At 38.3% G+C, this 22,418-nt stretch overlaps 1 protein-coding gene across 1 annotated transcript; it reads right to left on the minus strand.

The window, feature by feature from the left end:
- Positions 1-960: 960 nt before the first annotated feature.
- Positions 961-4,805, minus strand: LOC116889331 (SMR1 protein-like). The gene is made up of 2 exons (XM_032890449.1): positions 4,752-4,805; positions 961-1,446 (listed from the first exon to the last, which is right to left on the minus strand). The coding sequence occupies exons 1-2, from the start codon at positions 4,803-4,805 to the stop codon at positions 1,060-1,062; spliced, it is 441 nt and encodes a 146-aa protein (XP_032746340.1). The 3' UTR covers positions 961-1,059.
- Between the last annotated feature and the right edge of the window lie 17,613 nt (positions 4,806-22,418).

The following is a 22,418-nucleotide window of genomic DNA, read 5'->3' on the forward strand; positions in this document are numbered from 1 at the left end:
AGGGTATCTAAAACAAGAGTCTAAGAGTGAAGGACAAGAGTTTGTGTTTCCAAGAGCTAGGAAGCAGGTAGTGGCTCATGGCAAGTCCTTAGAGTTTTCAGAATTCCAGAGTCGTTCGGGTTTATTTGCTTCCCCATAGGTTTTAGGGTTTTATGAGTTGTGGATTTAGATAATTCAACTTTCTCTACAGAAATGTGAATAGTGTTCATAGAGAGGATATGAACACAGCATAACAGAGGCCACATATATTCCAATATATGTCTCATCTCATTTTGATTTTCTTGGAATAGGCTTCTTAAAATTGACAGTTTATGTTAATGTTTATTTGTAAGCACAGTAGTCCCTTGGTAACTTTCAGGATCTATTTCAAGACCATTTGTTGACTCTACAAGTTGTACATATTCAAGTACTTAATCTAAAATGATATATAATTTTCTTTTAAATTTTATTGGTTCTTATACACATTAACCAAACTTTGAATTTGTGATAGTTCACTGTTGATATGAATGCTGTGTAAGATAGGTGCACTAGATTATTAAAGGAATCATGTCTGAATAGAAAATGCTGTATACACCTGTAATATATTTTTAAGTCTTTTTCATGCAAAATTGTGTGAATCCATTGAGGTAAAACACTCATTGGGTCAAATGTAATGATACTATTCTACTCAATAATTTCTAGGAACATGCTGTGTGGAGAAATACTTTTAATATATACATCATGGTCTGTATTAGTAATTATTTCATGGGTGACACTCAAGGGGGCATCCTAATTTTTTTTGTCTGTTCTCATGATTGTACATTACAGTTGTATTTCCCATAATGACCACTGTGCCTTCTGGAACAAGGGTTCTGGAAGGATTACTTTTATATAAATAACACAGTAGGTGGTGCGTCGTTACAATGAGGACAACAGGAGATGCTGTGTAATGCTGCTCAGCTCTTTATTGTCATTTTATATAATGCGGGTAAATGTTGTTTCTCAAGCCTTTAAAGGTTATTTCTCCCAAAACTACACAGTGTTTTGATTTATGCCATTCTAACTGCCAAAAGGAATTTATTATTTGCCACCACCTTCAAAAATATCAGTGGAATTTTGGGTATTCGCAGTAGTGTTGGAGATTTTGGCATCTGTTTTTGTATTTGCTTGTTCTGTGGAATGAAGTTGAGTAGGAGGATTGCTTAGAGGTCTAGGGTCTGGAGCAGTTAGCTGACACTGATATTGATATTCACTGGTACGTTGTAGAACCAATGGTGGTCCAGTGATAATAATGGGAATATTAACAATAACATCAGGTGGTTGAAGAATTACGGGTATAGTGATTGTTGCTCTCATTTGCACACTATTGGGATCAGGCTGAAGACCAAGATAATGACGAAGAGTTGAAGGAGCTTGTCGTCTTCTAGGATTATGTTGTCTTCTCGGGCCTCGGTCACCCTCCCCTGACTGTGTGACAAAGAAAATAAAGAAATTTCAATTAGATACTTCACAGAGAATTGTAGCATATACACATTTTGGGCAAGGTATAATTTTAGATGGCTTCTAAAAGTCCTCATCTCCAAATATACGTGCCAGCCTGAGTTTTCAGCCATGTCTTTTTAAAAATTCTGTATCACTTGAAACAGAAGAAGTTAGAGATTTCAAGTTACAGGCAGTGTTTCGACATACAATAAAGGTTCCACATGCAGATGGCATTTGGTTATCTGAGATCAGATAGCCTCAGGCTCATGACTGCCAAAAGCAGCCATGCTGATCATGGGTCCATTGTACTCTCTAGGTCTTTACCCCGACCTGGATACACTCACTGTCCTTACAGTCTATGAAGTGAAGGAGAGTACATGGTATTTGCTTTCTGATTACAGTGCTTCCTATATTTTATAGTTCCACCCGTGTTTCTTAAACTTTCATATTATATTTGTTTTAAAATCAAAATTAAACTTGTAAGGGAAACTGGATGGATTCAATAGACCTGAAAAGGAATGATAGAGAGTAAACTAGTCCAGTGTGTGTAAGGTTATCATGGACCTGGGTTGGGGCAGATTAGTTTGAGATCAAGGAAAATGCACCCACTTAGAATATAAAAATCCACAGGAACACAGAAGCTTGTTACTTCATGTCAGTACAATTTTAATAAGCAAAATATGGGCCACTCAAGGGGGCATCTCAATTTACTTTTGTCTGTTCACATGATTGTACATTCAAATTTTGTGCTGTGATACAGGATGGAATCTTTTGAAGTATGGGATGACACTACCCTTTGCATGAGGATAGAACTGCCTTCCAAGCTCCTCTTCTGCCTCCTGAGTCATTTGGGAGGAGGACATGTCTATGCCAAGGGTAGACTTTGCTATGACAACACGCTTCTTACAGTTCTAATTTATGGTAATTTATTTTGCAGCAAGTAAAACCTGTTACTTTTTTTTAAAGTAAAAGTCTTCAGAGACACTCAGAGAATGTGTTTCCCCTTTTGTTGTGAGCATACAGGTTCTCAGTGAAAGCTTAGATGTCATTGAATGGAATGAAAATATTATGAACAAACTCTTAAGTTGGCTTTTCGTAGATGTGATCACTGAAATCAATCCCTAATGGAAGTAGTCGTCAGACCTATTGGGAAATGTCTCTGTCACTTAAGAACTTATAATTGATCTGAGTTTTAAATCCACTTTCAAAATCTGTTTCAGAGTTTGTACTTTTAGAAATAAGTTTATTCTAGCATCAGGGAGGTCTAGAACAGTCTCATGTGCCTATATGGACTGCATAGTTACAACACAAGATGTTTCAAATGTTGGCCAAAGAGAGGCAGATTATTGTCTTTGTAATGTAATTGCTGTGGTTGTATCCTATATCACCTGCATTCCTGTATAAAACTCTGGTTTTTTTGCTTTAGAAAATGACATTCATATGTGTGCCCATATCCTAGATTCATATGATTTGTTGTATGATATTGAGATTCAAACCTTATTCTTATTCAGTGCTCATTTGCTGTGAGTTATTTAATGTTGTGTAGATGTCTAGGCAGTGCTTGTCTTGGTCCAGCACTTGTAGAGCACTCAATGTCTCACTTGCTATGCTAACACCCAGTTTAGTGATTTTTCCTCAGGTTCAATATTAAAAATAATCACAGCTGAAAAACAATGAAGAAAATAAATGCATTAGGTAGTTGGAGTTTTGTTTTGAAGTATTGGTGCAGTGTCAGGGAAGTCTTTGAAATGAGGTGGGAAGACTCTAGAACCTAAAGGGCCATGTCAAGTAGAGGGACAGTATGTGCTCTTGTTCCTGTGCTGCTGATCCTAAGTCCAGCTTGTCTCTAGATCATATTTTGGAGAGAATCCCCATTCATTCATTAATTTGCTGAGTTCTTTCCCTAATTTGTTATCTGACACTTTGCCTTCTGCAATTCTAAAGTTTAAGCTCACCCTAAAAACTTGTCAGTTAATGGTAAATATTGTGAGCAGTGGTAGAAGATCCCATAGACAGTTTATGGCCAGACTTTGGCCTTAGGCACTGCCTTGCATTCCTCTCTAGTTTCTTTGGTCAGCATTCTCCAGTATTTTAGTGGTTTATAACATCCCAAGTTGACAGCAACTTTCTTTCTCTCAGCTTTCTACCGCACCCTGACCACCCCCCCATATTTACCTGCAGATGGCTCCCCTCTCACTTCACCAAGGGGGTGCAGCAGGTAGGAATAAACTTTGCTGTCTAGGTCAGGAGCCTGTAAAGTCACTTATGAGTTAAGAGACTGACTTCTCCCTTGTTTTCTTGCAGACTTGACTTTTTTTTTTCTTTTACTCTGCAACTGTATGTCACCTCATTTAACTAGCACACTTCATTTAGAAAACGACCACACCTATGTCCAGCCACCCAACACCATCGCAGAGCTTTGTACCTGCTCCTCAATTCATTTTGCCTCCTCTCAGCCTCTCTCAACTTTTCTGATTTTTATTTATATCATTATGACATTTTAAAATCCTAAACCATTTAAAAATCCTGAACCTGTTTTCCTCACTCTTAACCAAAGTGCAGAGAGAGAATAGAGACATTCCTGAGAAAATGAACATCAATTAACATTATTCCTTCTTTAAAGACCTTGCTCCTCAGTATCCTCACACTGCCTGCTTTTACTCTGACCACATTCTTTCTTCGCATCTCTGTAGGAAAGGTCAGGCATATATGGCCTATTCAAGCCTCATGACCCCTCTCAGTCCTGATTACTTCTTTTCCCCAATAGCCCATATAACCTTTGCCTTATCGATAAACTATATTTTTTCAAGGCACATCTATTTTACGATTGATCTCTCTATCTTATTAGTTCGTTGACTCATGGAAGATATTACATACAAGGTATTTCATTTTCAATGGTGATCCCTGTCTGCAAGGTCATTTAGAATTTTATTGTTAATTACCTAGGCTTAAACTCTTGGAAAATAGTTCACATTATTTTATATCTGATGCAACAAAGAATTTGCTGAATATTTTTGTATTTCCCTTGGACATCCTGATATCGACCTGGGTATTATGTAGTAGGAAACATCCTTGGGTATATCTGTTATTTTTGTAATGATTTATTACTAGCTCTGTGTTTTTTAAATTAATACAGATTTTCAAAGTGGAAATTCAGTCACATGTTTGGCCTTTCATCAGTAATTTACAGCTCATATATGTTAGGAAATACAGATAAATAAAGTTAAAATGTCTGATATAAATTTAGTAAGAGAATATGAAGGTTTGTGGTAGGGCCAATTGATGCTCACCTGGAAGCAGCCTATAAGGATCCACAGGCCAAAGACCAAATACAGTGACTTCATCTTTGATAGCCCCTGAAAGGTAACATAATGGGTGATTAGCGTTATTTTTTAAAATAAAATGGCATTTTGGAACATGTATTTACCACAAATTTAACACATGGTTTAGAAGTACTGCAGTGTATCTTAATATAATTTTTGATTCTTATTTTAGACTGAGTATTTGTGGTATAATTATGAGTCAGCTCATAATATTTGACTCTGAAGTGTAGGGCTAGTTTTCATTTTTGAGTTTTGAACTGACGAAGGGAAAATGTTACACCCTTGTCCTTGAAGAGTCTGAGCAATAGAGAATTTAAAAAAACAAAGCTTTTGACTTAACATTAATCATTTTCACTAATCATTTTGAGATGTTTAGTTTTTATTTGTTCATTTCTTTTTACTTTAAAATTGAAGTTCTATAGCATCAAGCTACTGTGGATTCATATTTGAGATGCTTCCCCTTTAACTTGATCATAACAAATTTCTTATTACAAGTAATAGGTAAGGAAGAAGTCTTCCTATTAAATACAGCAAAGGTGATAGCATGACTTAATACATAGACTCATTTATCTGTACACGGGACCATTTTTATGTACAACAAATGTTCTCAATCCTGCTTTCTATTCTGCAACTGTGTTCCAAATAGGTACACATCAGTAACTAGGATAGAACCAAACACTAATTTAGGTTCATTTTCTTCTCAGTTGTCTCAAGGGTTGTGGTAAATTTCTGTAGCAAGATGGCCTGACTTCTTCCTTCACAGCACTGTACACAGTGGTCAGTAAACTCCTCTTTAACCCTGTTGATGTTTAAAATGTGGGAGCTGAGAGAAACAAACCTGGAAAAATGTTAGGAACAGTTTCTCAGTAGGCATTATGAGCAAATGTCCCATTTCAGGTTTCCTAAACTATATTCTATATGAAGTTCAAGAATGAGCAAAATTAGATGGAATAATTTTCTTTCAAAATACATCGAGAGTAGCTCCTTATTAAGAATGTGAAAGAACCATGGGGTACAGGAAGGAGAAAAGGGAATTGCAGACTTTGGTGGACTCACTATCATAAGTGATCAACATAAATACTGTTCTGTTGCTTGCAAAGATTTCAAAATGTGATATATTTTATGACTCATGGATTCATGTAGGTACTTATTCTCACAGTGATAAAACAAGAATATCTTATAAGCCGCCCACTAAAATGCTCCCTCTGAAGTGAAAGGGCTTCATATTCCCAGGTACCTACCTTGGAGAAACTTCTGAGCGGGGAAATGTGCTGGTCAGAAGCTCTCTGGTCAGTTAACTTTGAGTGGTGGAATACAGAGCACCACACGTCTCAGCTCTTATATATCTTGTAGGACAATTTCATTGGCAATAAAGAGACACAGGTTGGAAGATAAATCAACTTCGACTGATGCTTTACAGACAGGAAGCATCCTTGCCAAGTTGGCAGTGTGTTCCTGCAGTTTTATCATTTCTGAATATCCTCACTCACTCTTGTTTGAAGCTTCCTTGGGAAGCTGTACAGTGAGTCAAAATGTGATGTCGTTTCAGATAAATTCAGGGGGACAGTTGGGACATATTCTTCAAGGGAAAAAAAGATATGAATTATTCATTGTGATTATTTTATATGACCACTTTTCTTATTTGTTAATCTCATTATATTTCCTCTGTCATCCTAAAAATAATGTTACATATGAAGTACAAACACTTAAAAACTAAATTTTCTAGTGAGTATAATAGAGCATTTTGTAAGATAAATGAGAAAGAGCATTAAAATCACTACTGAATACATGTTGCTCTATTGCTATATAACGCACACACACATTCTGTCTGTCTCTGTCTCTCTGTCTCTCTGTCTCTCTGTCTCTCTCTCTCTCCCACCCTCTCTCCTCCTCCTCTTTCTCCTCTACCTCCTCTCTTCAGGATACCATGTTAATATCATCCATAGTTTCTAAAAAAAATGACTCATCTTCTTAGATATTCTGGATCTCAGTTTTAAGTTTTAATCTTAAATAATGAAGTAGTGTTATAATTTTGAATTTGCAGATTTGACCCATCTGTTCTCATCTATTTTTCTCACATTTATACAAAGTTCACTTGGCAGAGCTGCTTGTGTTTAGTGCTGGTAGTGAACCCAGAGCATTGTATTTCCACTAGGCTTAAGGTTTTGTTTGTTTGTGATCACTATTTCTTTTTTAAATTTGGGTTAGTATGTCATTATGTTACTTGGGCTGAACTGCTATAGTGTAGGTCATGTCTCCTCAATTTTCCTAATGCTGTGACCCTTTTCATATACTTCTTCATGTTTTGGTGACCACCAACCATGTTTTTTTGTACTTCATAACTGTTATGAATTATAATGTAAAGATTTCATGTTTAAGATATCTCATATGTGTTTCCAAGTGATCATTCCCACAGGTTGAGAACCCGTGGTCTAGGCCTCCTTGGAACTATCAATATCTACTGAGTGGCCATGGCTACAGTTTTGTCAACAAATCAAGCTGAGAAAATGTTTTAAAATAATTAAACACACACACACACACACACACACAACACACACACACACACACACACACACACACACACACACACACAACCAAAGAGTTTGGTTTGAGATTTTTTTGCTTAAATACTGCGAAAAATAAACATGCAAAACTTGTCAGACAAAACCAAAACCAAACAAATCAAAAGCAAACAAATCCATTCAACACTAAATGATACAAAATAAAGTTTACATAATAACATTGAGTTTGTTTTGTGTCGTCATCATTTTTCAGGTGTATTGACCCTGCTCTGAAGTATGGCTGATATACACAGTGAGACACATTTGGAGAAAATACCAATCACGCATTAATTGCAAATAGCTTCTGGGTAGTGATGGAAGCCCATGTACACTCCCTGTCTCAGTGCAAGGAGTCCATCGGGCTTGAATCCGTGTAGGCATTGCATGTGTTGCCTTCATGTGTGTCAGCCCTGATGTGTATGGAAGACCCTGTTCTCTTGGAATCCCCAATCTCCTCTGGATCTTACAATCTTTCTGCATGGGTATGAAGGGAGGCTTTGATGAAGACATCCTACTTAGGATGAGTGCTCCAAAGTCTTTCATTCTCAGCACATTGTCCTGTTGCGGGTCAGTGTATTAGTTCAAGTCTACTGTGAGAGGAAGCCTTTCTAAGGAGGACTGGTGAGGTGCTTATACATTGGTATATCAGTATGTCAGTACGAGTTTGTTTATTGCTGTGTTCTTTTATGAGAATAAAACTATTAGATGTTCCCTAAGGGCCATGACCCATCTAATCAGATTTTTAATCCGTTTTTGCAGTGTCAATTATTGGTTTTATCTCATACTGTGGGCCTTAAATCCAGCCAAAATGTGGTTGGTTCCTCCCATAACCTTTGTGCCACAATGGCAGCACTATTTCATAAAGGAAAATTTCTCTTATAGGTCAGCAAGCACAAAGAGAGGCGTACATGTTGACAAAGAGAGAAATGATCACTAATTCATGGCTTTCAACAATTGGCCCTAATACTCTCTAGAAAAATACATTCATAGAGCTGTGTCTTTTGTCACGGGAAATCCAAAGGACAGTAGAATCACGCTATTGCATTGACACAAACTTATGCAGTAGGTGATAATATTTTTCTAATATATTTAATTAACACACACACAGCAATACAATAAGTTTTGATATTCATTGTCATTTGCTCTGTCATCAGATACTTATATCTGTTGAAATGTAGAAGTAAAACTGTTATTTCCTATTGGGAAATTATACCAATAATTTTGCCTTATTTATTCATATTAACAAGATTCTAGTTTAATGCTTTATTAAATATTTATCATGCTTTAGAAGTCATAGAATGCTTTCAAAGTTCTGTAGAAAATGGAAATATCCCATTGCCTGGTCTGTAAACATCTGGCCTTGTCAGATGTGTTTAGGGGTAAAGCTGGCAGAGCAGAGAAAACTTGCACATCTGACTTCTGCAAATTTTTGCAAAATCCCTACACTGAAATGTTCAAAGGATGTTGAAGTTTCCAAGCATCCAAAGTTAGCATGAAAATGAAATCAGGTAAAAATCTGTATTATGAACAAAGGACAGTTATAGCAAGTATTTATGAGGATCATATTTCCTTCGTCCTAAAATTTACAATGAAAATTCCCCTTCACGTTCATACCTGAAGGTTCTTTTTTCATATGAAGCAGGAAAGTGGTCTTTTAGTATAGCAGAACTTAAGCTCATGAATACAAACAAACATACTATTTCTTGCTAAATGTGCTATGTAAATCAAACAATTTCACTTTTCTCAATGTTTCTTTGGTAGTATTCATGGATTCATTTTAATTTTTATTTAATTGTTTTGAAAATTTCATGAATAGCACTAGAGGTACAGCACACCAAACCTTTCTCTTTGCCTTTCTAATGTCTGTTCCGTGCAACACACACATTAGGAACATCAGCATATGTGGGACACTATGAAAAGAATTAAGGCCAGGCACAGGCTTAAGGGGTAGTTTACCATTTTACTATCACATATATACACAATCCTATGAAAAAACAAATCGATAGCTAGAGTACCTCTCAATAAAGTGACCTACAGAACCAAGAGTCCAAAGCTTTATATAAGGAATTCTTGAAATTATGGAATTACATTTAGAAATAGTGTTTGTCTTATTCCTAAAGAGAATTTGTAGTCTGTACAAAATTAACATTTTCCTCTCATGATTTTAAAAATGTAACTTTTTTAGGTTATGGTGTCCCTTAGAGCAAGTCTAAATTTTTACTTCTTCATGGTAACTAATATTATCATAATTCTTTATATAACTCGTCCTTCACATGTATAGAGTCTGTTTTCATGGTTCCTAAGGTTGTAAGTATTACTAGCATTTTGGAAGTTTTAAGTATTTAGATAAAGACTTTCTTCTTGTCATTGTCCTCTGCATAGCAGCTCAGCTGTGCTCACAGCACTTATTCTGTGTCAGCATTTGAAAATGATCTGACACGAGAGTTCTTCCCTAGGACTAGCTTTCATGATTGCACAGAGTAGAATGTAGGATTCTAAGAGAGGAGAGCAACCAACACTCTTACTCAGCTATGATGCCCATGAACCACATCAATGGTCACTTTGGCATTGTGACTCTACCTTGGTAACCCAGAGCTAAGTTGGGCTGAAGGCCCATTCTACAAGAGGCAGTCATTTCTGGTACTGGATTTCTGTCACTACCCAAAGCTCCAGAAGTCAAGATTTTTGAGGAGATCCTATAACCACCACTATAACAAACCGCAGTAATCTCCAACTCCGTGCTTAATATATATTTGTCTACACAGGTCACTACAAGTTCTCACGACTCATTAAAATATTTCCTTTTTTCAACTGAGGGAGAACATTATAGCAAACCAGTATAAGCACAATGCAGAAAACCAGATCCCGTGTGTTGCCCAGTGACATCTGAAACCTAAACAGCACAGATCTACACCTTAGATCCACAGATCCTTGAAGAAGGAGTGGAGAGATTGTTAGTGCCAGAGGAGCAGGATGCTTTCTCTGACACTGGGTTTCTTATAAACATCAGAGAAGCTATACTCATGAAGTCATCAACACGGCCATCTAAGCAGGACCTGGGAAAGGATGACGTCAGTAGTCATCTTAACATGGAAGAGGGAAAGTCCATGAAGACTCAATGTGAGACAAAGAAATGCAGACATCGAAGGGGTGGTGAAAGTGGACAAATTGTTTTGGTCATAGAAGAGCCTCCCAATTGGACAATCAATCTAAATCAGTCATCCCTGCGATCATACACATACAAGGTACACTACTCACACTGAGCACGTTGTGTTTATATGTTTTGGAATAGCTGTCATGAGAGTTAATACGATATGAGGCTATGACTTTTACAGAGATCAAAGAATGGCATTTGGTAAGCTTTGGCAAGAGTGTAGGGAAATGTGAAAGTGAAGTGATCATAACTGTCAAAAATAAAATTTATCTTTAAGCTTGGTCTAGGAAGAAATTCAAATGCCTTCAGGAGGATACGTATATGCTATGGTCAATAAGCACGGCTCTTGAAGATACTTGATATCTATTTCATTAGGTATTGTTGGCAGGTCCTGGAATGAACTGTGGATGGATCTTAAAACAACAAATGATTATTTTCTTTAAAATTTACACACATTATCATTGCTATATAAAAACAAATACTATGTTTTTATATTTATTAATTATGCATAAACATACAAGTATTTATATAACAAGTTAATAAAGAAAAAGGTCCATGATTTTTCAAGACTAGAATTTGTTAAATTTAAAGGGACAAACCACATAAAGTTCAAGAAGAAGGATGAACAACGTGCAGATGTTTCAGTCTTTCTTAACAGGGGAAACAAAAATATTCAGAGGAGGAGATATGGAGATAAAATTTGAACTGAGACTGAAGGAATGGCCATTCAGAGGCTGCTGCACCTGGGGATCCAGCCCATATGTGTAGTGCCACCAAACCTAGACAATATTGATGAAACCAAGAAGTGCATGCTGATAGGAGCCTGATAAAGCTGTCTGCTGAGAGGCTCAGCCAGTGCATGACAGATACAGAGGGTAATGCTAGCAGCCAGCCATTGAACTGATAACAGGGACCCTATTGGAGGAGTTAGAGAAAGGATTGCAGGAGCTGAAGGGGCTTGTAAGACCATAAGAACAACAAACCAACCAACCAGAGCTCCCAGGGACTCAACCACCATCCAAAGATACACACGGATAGACCCATGGCTGCAGCTGTATGTATAACAGATGATGGCCTTGGTCGGCACCAATGGGAGAAGCCATTGGTCCTGCCATGGATGAACAACACCCCCCCCCTTAATATAGGGGAAAGTCAGGGTGGGAAGACAGGAAGGGGTGTTGTTGGGGAGGGGAAACACCCTCATAAAAGAAGGGGGAGAGAGGATGGGATGGGCGCTTATGGATGGGAAACTGGGAAATGGAATAACATTTGAAATGTAATTGAAAAAATCAGATACAAAAAAGAAAGGATAAGAAGTGCACCTCACTTCTATTGATTGTGCAAAGGAATCTGAAGTCACACAAGCACACATGCACACATATATCTCACACAGACAGTGAGTATGCATCCGTAAATCTAATTAGGAAATACGTTAGCATTTTTTTTTAATCAACGGTTTGCACTGTCTTCTTGTAGGTTGGTATACTGACCTTAGAGTGCTGTGAATCCTAGTTGTCTGCAGTGCTGCCACCCACAGTAAGAGTGATGAAATCTCTCCTGTTGCATTTTGTCTCATGTAGCATTGTTGGAGGTAACTAGTGTAGCGATTGGAGTATTGTTACTTTATTAGTTGGAATACTGTCTGTAGAAGTTGGAGAGGTATTATCTAAAGCATATGGGTTATTGCCTCCTGCTTAAGTTGGAGCAGTGTCATGTTTGGTAGTTGAGACAGTTTCAGCTGCCACACCATTTGTGGAAGTATCAGGCTTGAGGTTGCTAGGAGATGTGATTGTGTTCGCATCTATACATTAATTGACAGAAGCAGCAGAAACGGTTGTGAAGGCAACCATAGTAGGAGCATCAGAATTGGCTTCCACATTGTCATAGGGTGGCTTGCAGTGCTGGTTCCTTGGGTGGTTAGTAGGAGAGGAAGATAAAGAGGAGGGCTGCAGGGTATCTTGAAGAAGAGCCCAAGAGTAAAGGACAAGGGTTCCTGTCTCCAAGAGAACAGGAAGCAGGTAGTGGCATCAACCGAGTAGTTAAAGTGTTCGTAGTTCCCATACTCTTTCAGGTTCATTTGCTTCCCCATAGGTTTTAGAATTTTATGAGGTGTGGATTTAGATAGTTTAATTCTCTCTTCAGAAATGAGCATAGTCATCAGAGAGAATACAAAGAGATCAAAATAAAAGTAAATTAAATTCCAATATATGCCCCATCTCATTTTGACCTCATTGCTTCTTTAGAAAGGCACGTTTATATGAAAGTTTGGTTCTGAGTCCAACAGTCCCTTGGTAATTTTGGGGGCCTCTTCCTAGGGCTTTTGTGCATGCCAAGAATTTTAGATATTCAAGGGTTCCATTCAAACCATGTAGAATTTCCTTTAACTTGTGTACGTTCTTACACTCATTAAACAAGGTTAGGATTGGTGATACTTCACACAATAATATGAATGCTGTGTACTGTAGCTGCTATAGATGATAACGGTATCATGATAGAATAAACATGTGATGTACATATGTAATATACTTCCTTAAGTCTTTTTCATGCAAACTTGCTTGAGTCCCTGAATGTATAATACTTGTTTTGTCCAATTTTATGTTATATCCTATTTGTTCATTTTCAGGAATTCCTGTATTGAAATACTAACATCTGTGATCAGTAATTATTTGATGTTTGACACTCCAGGGGATATCTTATTGTCTTTTCCTCTCTTTTCATGATTGTATATTACAGTTGTATTTCCCCTAATTGATCACTGTGTCTTCTGGAACAAGGGTTCTGGAAAAATTACCTTTATACAAATAACACAGTAGGGAGTGCATCGTCAGAATGATGACAGCAGTAGATGCTGTATAATGCTTCCCTACTCTTTATTGTCATTTTACATAATGCTCTTGTAAAGGTTGTTTCTCAAGCCTTTAAAGATTTTTTTTCTCACAAAATTCGATAGAGGTTTGGTTTATGTTATTCTGACTGCTAACATGAAAATTTGATTTGCTACCCCTTCACATGTATCTGAATGTGGGGCTGCAGCAGTAGTGAAAGAGATATTGGCAGCATGCATTACATTGGCTTTTTATCATATGAAGTGGTTGAGTAGGAAGATTTCTTGGAAGTCTGTCACCTGGAGGAATTAATATAAAAGATAGAGTGAGTGATTGACCAAACTCTGTAGCCGACAGACCAGGCTGAGGATGATGATGAAGATGATGAGGAGGATCTAGAGGTCCTTTAGGATCATGTTGTCCTCATGGCACCTGTGATACTCACTAAACTGTGGGGGAAAGAAAATACACAATTTCAAATTAGCTATTTCACAGAGAGCTGTTAGCATATGCACTTTCTAAGCACAATGTAATTTTATATGTCTTCTAAATGTCCTGTTCTCCCAAGACATGTTCTGACCTTAGTTTTCAGGTATGTTCTTTTAAAAATTTCTCTAACACTGGAAGCATAAACAGTTAGAGAGTTCATGTTGCAGAATAAGGTCTATTGACTTATAGGAAAGGTTCTTTGTACTGGAGAGAAGCAGATGGCAGTTAGGCTGTATTAGACAAGAGTAGCTTCTGTCTCCTGACCTGCAAACCTGCCGGGAATCTTCCAATGGCCGTTTCTACTGTCGTCATCTTTACCCATATTTCCCCTGACATTGATCCACTCAGTGATGTTGCATTCTAGAAAGTGAAGGAGAATATATGATATTTTTATTCTGGGCATGGGTTACTGTGCTTACTACATTTTCAAGTTCTACATATATTTCTAAAATTTTCATATTATATTACTTTTAAGATAAACAATTAACTAAATGGACAATGTTGGGAGTCAAAGAGGAATAGACAGGACTGATACTGAGCACAAATCGTCCAGTGTGGATGAGAGGATTTCGGATCTGGGTTGTGGGAGACTCGTATGAGGTCAAGGTAAATCCACCCAATCTGGATCCCACACAGAAGCTTTTTGTTTCATGTCAATGAAATTTTAATAAACAGAATTGGGGCCACTCAATATTGATACAGGATCAAATTTAATGAAGTATGAAATGATGGCCTTTGGATGATGATAAAACTGCCTTCCAATTTCCTCTTCTGCCTCCTGACTTATTTCAGAAAGAACATGTCTATGCCAAGTGTAGACTCTGCTAGAACAAAGAGGAGTCTTATAGTCCCAATTTTTGGTCATTTATTTTGCAGCAACACAAAATTGTTACATGTTTTTTTTCATGGTGGATTAGACACTTTATTATACACAAAAGAGCAAACATAGATTGATCTTTGGGTTTCTGGGAGAGCCAAGAACAGACATAACCTTGAAACTTGTGGAGAGAGGAAGGAGGGGAGAAGCAAGAGCCAGACAAAGAGGTGTGAATAATAAGTATAAATGAAAAAGACCAGTTACCAACTGGTTGGATTACATATGGAAATGTTAGTGAGAGAATGGCATCCCTACTCTTGGTCTAGAGGATGAGGTATGCCAGCAATATGCTGTGACAGTTTAGGGAGGAAGTTCTAATGAGAGAATCAGAAGGCCAGGTTTGCTTTGTTTTGATCAAGAGGGACCCCCCCCACCCCAGCCATTTTTCCCAGGGTTTCAGACTTAACACCAGGAAGAAAGGAAAAGAAGGAAATGATTTAATCTTACTCTCAAATGTTATTTTTAAAATTCAAAACACACTGTACATTCAGATATTTTTCAGGGACTAAAGTATGTAGTAGAGCACACCAAATATTATAATTTTCTCCTTACATTTTGTATTTTTAATGAGTAATAATAATTTTTCTGTTATGCACAGCCATACCCGTTTGTCTAGATCTATTTTTAAACTAGGGAAAATACAGAAATTTGGTTTATAGATAACAGTTCAGTTCCTCTTTCAGGTTCGTCATTGGCCTGATCTGTAAAATGCCCCAAGATGGCCAGCATGGAAGTTTACTTATTTTCTAAAATTGATTACTTGCCTACTCATGGTTAATGCCAACAACTACCAAAGCAGAAAGGCTTCACCTTCCTTCTTCCTCATCCTTTTCTGGGCTGTGATGATACCTGCTTGAAAGTTGGTCCGTGAAATCAATTCTTATACAGGTCCCTCTTAATTTGTTCTTCTGTCATTCCTAATATAGGGAGGTAGAACAATTCGCGTTCACATCTTTTTCTCCTTACTGCCCAGACAGAGCCCAGCTTGAGAGGAATTGCACGACAATCTTCTGACAGCAGAGGCAGGATTAGGTGTTCAAATAAATCTTGACTATATGATATTAGGAAAGCCTGAGCACAGGAGATGTTGCTCTAAACAGAAAGATATAAATTCTGTTTTTTCCCATCTTTATTAAATTGAGTGTTTCTTATTTACATTTCAAATATTATTCCCTTTCCCTGTTTCCAAGCCAAAATCCTGCTAACCCCTCCCCCTCACCTTTTATATGGGTGTTTTCGTCCCCATCCTCGAAGCATTACCGTCCTTCTCCAATAGTCCTGTTCACTGGGGGTTCAGTCTTGGCAGGACCAAGGGCTTCCCCTTCCACTGGTGCCCTTACTAGGCTACTCATTGCTACCTATGAGGCTGGAGCTCAGGGTCAGTCCTATAGTCTTTAGGTAGTGGCTTCGTCCCTGGAAGCTCTGGTTGGTTGACATTGTTGTTCATATGGGGTCTCGAGCCCCTTCAAGCTCTTCCAGTTCTTTCTCTGATTCCTTCAACGGGGGTCCCGTTGTCAGTTCAGTGGTTTGCTGCTGGTATTCACCTCTGTATTTGCTGTATTCCTGCTGTGTCTCTCAGGAGAGATCTACATCCAGTTCCTGTCACCCTGCATGTCTTTGCTTCATCCATCTTACCTAGTTTGGTGGCTGTATATGTATGGGCCACATGTGTGCCAGGCTCTGAAAAAATTCTCTTAAGAAAAAGGAAGGAAATTCTTCATTCCATCCATCCACTGGGAGGACCCATTACTCATGTATCCTTTGCAAAGCAGCTTGCTCCTCCTGCTTGTGGACATGACCTTGCACTTAACTTGTCTGGAGTTCTGAGCTTGCCTGAGTTCCACTCACAGCACCCTGAAGAGTCGCTCAGAACATACCACACAGAAACACTCATACAGGCTGAGTTCCTGTTACATGTTTTTAAGTAAAATTTTCAAAGCCACTCAGAGAAAATGCTTTCCCTTTTGTTTTGAGCATAGAGGTTCTCAGTGAATTCTTAGATGACAAGGAATGGAAAGAAGATATTATAAACAAAATTGGAAGTTGGGTTTTAGTAGACATGGTCACTGAAATCAATTCCAAGTGGAAGTCATGGCTATACATATTGGGAAATATCCCTGTCACTCAAGAGCTTAGAATTAGTTGATTTAACAGTAGTAAGTTTCAAAACCAGTTACAGAGTTCGGTTTTTGAGAATTAATTTAGCCCAGCAGTGGGGAAGTTTAGATAAGGTACAATAGCAGATGTTTCAAATATAGGTCAAAGAGCAGCTGAATAATTGTTTCTGTAGTAAACACTGTGGTTGTATCACATAGGACCTCTGTTCATAAATAAAACTTTTTTTTTCCTTTGGACAGTGATATCCATACATGTTTCCATATCCTGGTATCATAAGACTATTTGTGTGATATGGAGATTCATGTGAGTCCTACTCAGTGTTCATTTGCTTGGATTATTTAGTTGTGTACAGTGATTGTCTTGGTTCTGTGCCCCCGCCAGCAGGGACTCAGTTATTCGTGGGGGTCGAGGGGGACCCATACCTGCGGGAGAATGGGCGAGAAAGAGGAGTGAGACCAAGCAGTGTCCTTGTCAAGGTCTGTTTATTGAAAGTAATGTACAGCATTTAAAGCTCTGAAGCAGGAATTGAAGCAGGAACTGAAGCTTAGGGCGGGGGAGTACTGGGAAGTCCCCAAGGACATAAGGTGAATCATTAAACTTCAAGATATCCTGCTTAGACAAAGAGGCAACAGCATTCTGGGGACACGTTCTTTCTTTGAAAAGGTCAAGCCCTTCTCAGGAATCTGCTTAGGGCAGGGCACTGGCTTTGCTTAGTCTGGCAGTCTGGTCCCTGACAGTTCTGCCCTTGGTGAACACTCAATCTCCCACTTTCTGGGCTAACACCCAGTTTAGTGATTTTTCCTAAGCTTCAACATTAAAAATAATGACAGCTGGAAAGTGATGTAGGAAACAAATGCATTAGGAAGGTGGAGTCTTCTGAGAGATGAAAGGTTAAGAGTTGCTTCAGAGGCAGGGACATCTTTGAAATGAGGTGGGAAGAATCTAGAACACAAAGGGCTTTTTTAAATAGAGGGACAATATGTGCTTTTGTTCCTCTGCTGCTGATCCTAAATCAAGTTGATCTTGAGGTGATATCTTGGAGACAATACCCATTCATTCATTCATTCATTCATTCATTCATTCTTTCATTCGATGAGTTCTTTCTCTAATTTGTCATCTGACACTTTCCCTTTAGCAATTCCAATGTTTAGGTTAATCCTAAAAACCTGTCACTTAATGGTTAGTTTTGTGAGCTGTGGTAGAAGATCCCATAGACAGTTTATGGTCAGACTTTTGTCCTTAGACACAGGCTTGCATTTCTCTCTAGTTTCTTTGGTCAGTACTCTTCAATTTCATAGACGTTTGTGACATTCCAAGTGGTCAACAACTTTCTTGCCCTCAGCTTTTACCTCATTCCAAGCCCCCATATGTATGTGCAGTTGGCTCTTGTCTTAGTTCACAAAGAGGTGGCAGCAGGTAGGAATGAATTCCCTTTTCTAGGCCTTGAAGTCTGTAAAGTCACTTAGGAGTTAAGAGATTGACTTGTACATTGTTCCTTAGGTGCTTGACTTTTTGTTTCTTTTAATCTGTAGCTATATGTCATCTCATTTAACTATCACACTTCATTTAGAAAATGTCAACCCCTATGTCCAGGCTTCCAACACCATCCCAGAGCTTTGCACCTGCTCCTCAATTCTGTTTTGTCTGCTTTGAGTGTCTTACATCTTTCATTTGTATCATTATAATGACATTTTCAAACCCTGAAGTAAGCATTCTACTTTTGCTCCTTTCTTAACTAAAGTGTGCAGGGATTAAAGATATTCCTTGGACAATGAGCATCAGTTGGCATCAGACCTATTTTAAAGCCCTTCTCCCTGGATCTTCTTAGTGCCTGCTTTTACTCTGACCTCATTCTTTCTTTTTCTTTGCGTCTCTGTAGTAAAGCTCAGGTGTATATGCCTTGTTCATGCCTTGTGGCCCCTCTCAGTCCTATTTGTCTCTTTTCTCCTAAATCCCCTATATCTTTTATTTATATTGTTGATGAACTATATTATTTCAAGATGCATCTATGTTACTATTGCTATCTCAATCTTATTATTTCATTGAGTCCTGACAGAGATTAGATAGAAGGTATCCCATTCTAAATGTTGATGACTGCATGGAAGTTCTTTTAGTATTTTATTTTTAATTTCCTAGGAATACAATGTGGGACAAATAGTTCATGTTATTCTTATTTTTGATGCAACTTAGTAATGAGCTGATCATATCTCTGTTTCTCTTTGGATATCCAAATATTATTCTGAATATTATGCAGTACTATACATTATGTGTATATGTGTAATTTTCTTAATGATTTATAACAATCTCTGTGACTATTAAATTAAAACAGATTTTTCACATTGATAGCTACATACTTGATTGGCATTTCATTAGTAATTTGCAGCTTGTATATATTAGGAGAGACAGATAAATAATGTTAAAATATATGATGAAAAACTTAAGAAGAGAACATATATGATTGTGGCATGGAAAATTGATTCTCATCAGGAAGCATCATTTAAGGTCCTAGGGGCCAGAGACTTAATACAGTGCCTTCATCCTTTGGTGGCACAATGGCTGGTTAGCATTATTTATAAAAATGAAATGGCATTATTTGTCAGATGTCCTAAAACATGGTGTATACATAGTGCAGTGCATCTTAAAAGAATTTTCTGATTTTTATATTGAACTAAGTATTAGTGGCATGATATTGTCAATTCATAGCTTTTAACTCTCAAATGATAAGGATACTTATTTTTGAGTTTTGACCTGATGAGGCAAAATTGCTACAAATTTGTCTTTGGGGAGTTTGAGCAACAGCAGATTTTTTTTAAAGCTATTAGAAGAAGCATCAGAAAGAACATGGAGACTTATGTTAAGATTTCTCTATGTCGGCTTAGAATCCAGGAGCCAACCAAGAGGCTTGCAGAGGACAGAAAATTCCCAGAAGATCCCAGGCCTTCTCTCCAACTCCCAAAACAGTGATTGGAACCTGGAGGCCGTATTGAATAGCTGCAGACTCCAGAAACCTCGAGTGCAAAAGAGCTGTATTGATTCCTGGAGACCCTTCTTATGTGTGACACCCAGCAGGATAAGCCAACATGATCTTGCCCATTCCTTAGCATGTGTGCAGCAGAATGAACAGGGTCAATTGGCAGGGTGCACAAAGCAAAGCTTTGTGTAGTTTACTGTCCCATGATAAATAAGGTTGCTAGGACATAGTGGAAATGTGTCCTTGTTACATGTTCTAGCGTCTTTTGGGAGTGGTATAGCTGGGTCCTCAGGTAGTACTAGTTCAAATTTTCTGAGTTACCTCCAGACTTATTTCCAGGGTGCATTCACACCAAATAATGGAGGATTGTTCCTCTCTTACCACATCCACATCAGCATCAACTGTCACCTTACATTTGATCTTAGCCATTCTGGCTGTTGTGAGGTAGAATCTCAGGGTTGTTTTGATTTGCATTCTCTGATGACTAAGGTTGTTGAACATTTCTTTAGGTGCTTCTAGGCCATTCAGTATTCCTCAGTTGAGATTCTTTCTTTAGCTCTGTACCCCTCTTTTGTATAGGGTTATTGGTTCACTGGATTCTAACTTTTGAGTTCTTTGTATGTGTTAGTTATTAGCCCTCTATCAGGTGTGAAGATCTTTTCCTAATAATGTTGATTGCTGTTTTGTTCTATTGACAGTGTCCTTTCCCTTACAGAGCTTTGAGAATTCATGAGGTCCCATTTGTTTGTTCTTAATCTTAGAGCATGAGCCATTGGTGTTCTCTCACGAAATTGTCCCTTGTGCCTATGTGCTGGAGGCTCTTTGGCACTTTCTCTTTTATTAATTTGAGTGTGTCTGATTTTATGTGGAGGTCATTGACCCACTTGGACTTAAGTTTTGTACAAGGAGATAAGAATGGGTTAATTTGCATTCTTCTACAAATTGACCTCCAGTTGACACAGCTCCATTTGTTGTGAAAATGCTGTCTTTTTTTCTCATTGAACAGTGTTAGCACCTTTGTCAATGATCAAGTGACCATAGTTGTGAGACTTCATTTCTGGGTCTTCAATTGTATTCCATTGATCTACCTGGTTTTCTTTGTACCAATACCATACAGTTTGTTTGTTGTTGTTGTTGTTGTTTTTGGTCACAATTGCTCTGTAGTACAGCTTGAGGTAGGGGATTGTGATTCCTCCAGAAGTTCTTTTACTGTTGAGGGTAGTTTTCGTTATCCTAGGTTAATATGCTAATGAGGGATTCATGCTCTGCCAATCCCTGAAGGACAATTAGCATAGCCTCAGCCTGCTGTGTATATAAGGCGACCGCTTTTGCCGCTCGAGGTCCCCGTATCAGCAAACAGGTGGTCCTGCAATAAAGGCTGTTGAGAAGAATCCGACCATGTTGCGTCTTCCTTGCCGGCCGAGGTGGGCGCGACAAACTACTCTATTGAATAGGTAGGAAGAGAGTGGGCAGCCTTGTCTATTACTTGATTTTAGTGAGATCCCATCAAGTTTCTCTCCATTTCATTTGATGTTGGCTACTGGTTTGCTTGTACTATGTTCAGGTAGTTTATATTGTGGATTTCATTGATGGTCCATATACTGTACCATCCTTACATTTCTTGGATGAAGGCTTAATCATGGCGAATGATCATCTTGATGCTTTCTTGGATTTGGCTTCAGAGAATTTTTTTTTAATCTTTATTAACTTGAGTATTTCTTATTTACATTTCGATTGTTATTCCCTTTCCCGGTTTCCAGGCCAACATCCCCTAACCCTTCCTCCTCCCCTTCTGTATGGGTGTTCCTCTCCCCATCCTCCCCCGATTACCACCCTCCCCCCAACAATCCCATTCACTGGGAGTTCAGTCTTGGCAGGACCAAAGGCTTCCCCTTCCACTGGTGCTCTTACTAGGATATTCATTGCTACCTATGAGGTTGGAGCCCAGGCTCAGTCCATGTATCGTCTTTGGGTAGTGGCTTAGTCCCTGGAAGCTCTGGTTGGTTGACATTGTTGTTCATATGGGGTTTCGAGTCCCGTCAAGCTCTTTCAGTCCTTTCTCTGAATCCTTCAATGAGGGTCCCGTTCTCAGTTCGATGGTTTGCTGCTGGTATTCGCCTATGTATTTGCTGTATTCTGTCTGTGTCTCTCAGGATAGATCTACATTGGGTTCCTGTCAGCCTGTACTTCTTTGCTTCATCAATCTTATCTAGTTTGGTGGCTGTATATGTATAGGCCACATGTGGGGCAGGTTGTGAATGGGTGTTCCTTCTGCCTCTGTTGTAAACTTTGCCTTCCTATTCCCTGCCAAGGGTATTCTTCTTCCCCTTTTAAAGAAGGAATGAAGCATTTGCATTTTGGTCATCCTTCTTGAGTTTCATGTGTTCTGTGCATTTAGGGTAATTCAAGCATTTGGGCTACTATCCACTTATCAAAGAGTGCATACCATGTGAGTTTTTCTGTGTTTGGGTTTCCTCACTCAGGATGATATTTTCCAGTTCCATCCATTTGCCTATGAATTTCATAAAGTCATTGTTTCTGAAAGCTGAGTAATATTCCATTGTGTAGATAGATCTACCACATTTTCTGTATCCATTCCTCTGTTGAAGGGCATCTGGGTTCTTTCCAGCTTCTGGCTA

Source organism: Rattus rattus, chromosome X (assembly GCF_011064425.1).
Source record: "Rattus rattus isolate New Zealand chromosome X, Rrattus_CSIRO_v1, whole genome shotgun sequence".
In the NCBI taxonomy this organism is placed as follows: Eukaryota; Metazoa; Chordata; class Mammalia; order Rodentia; family Muridae; genus Rattus; species Rattus rattus.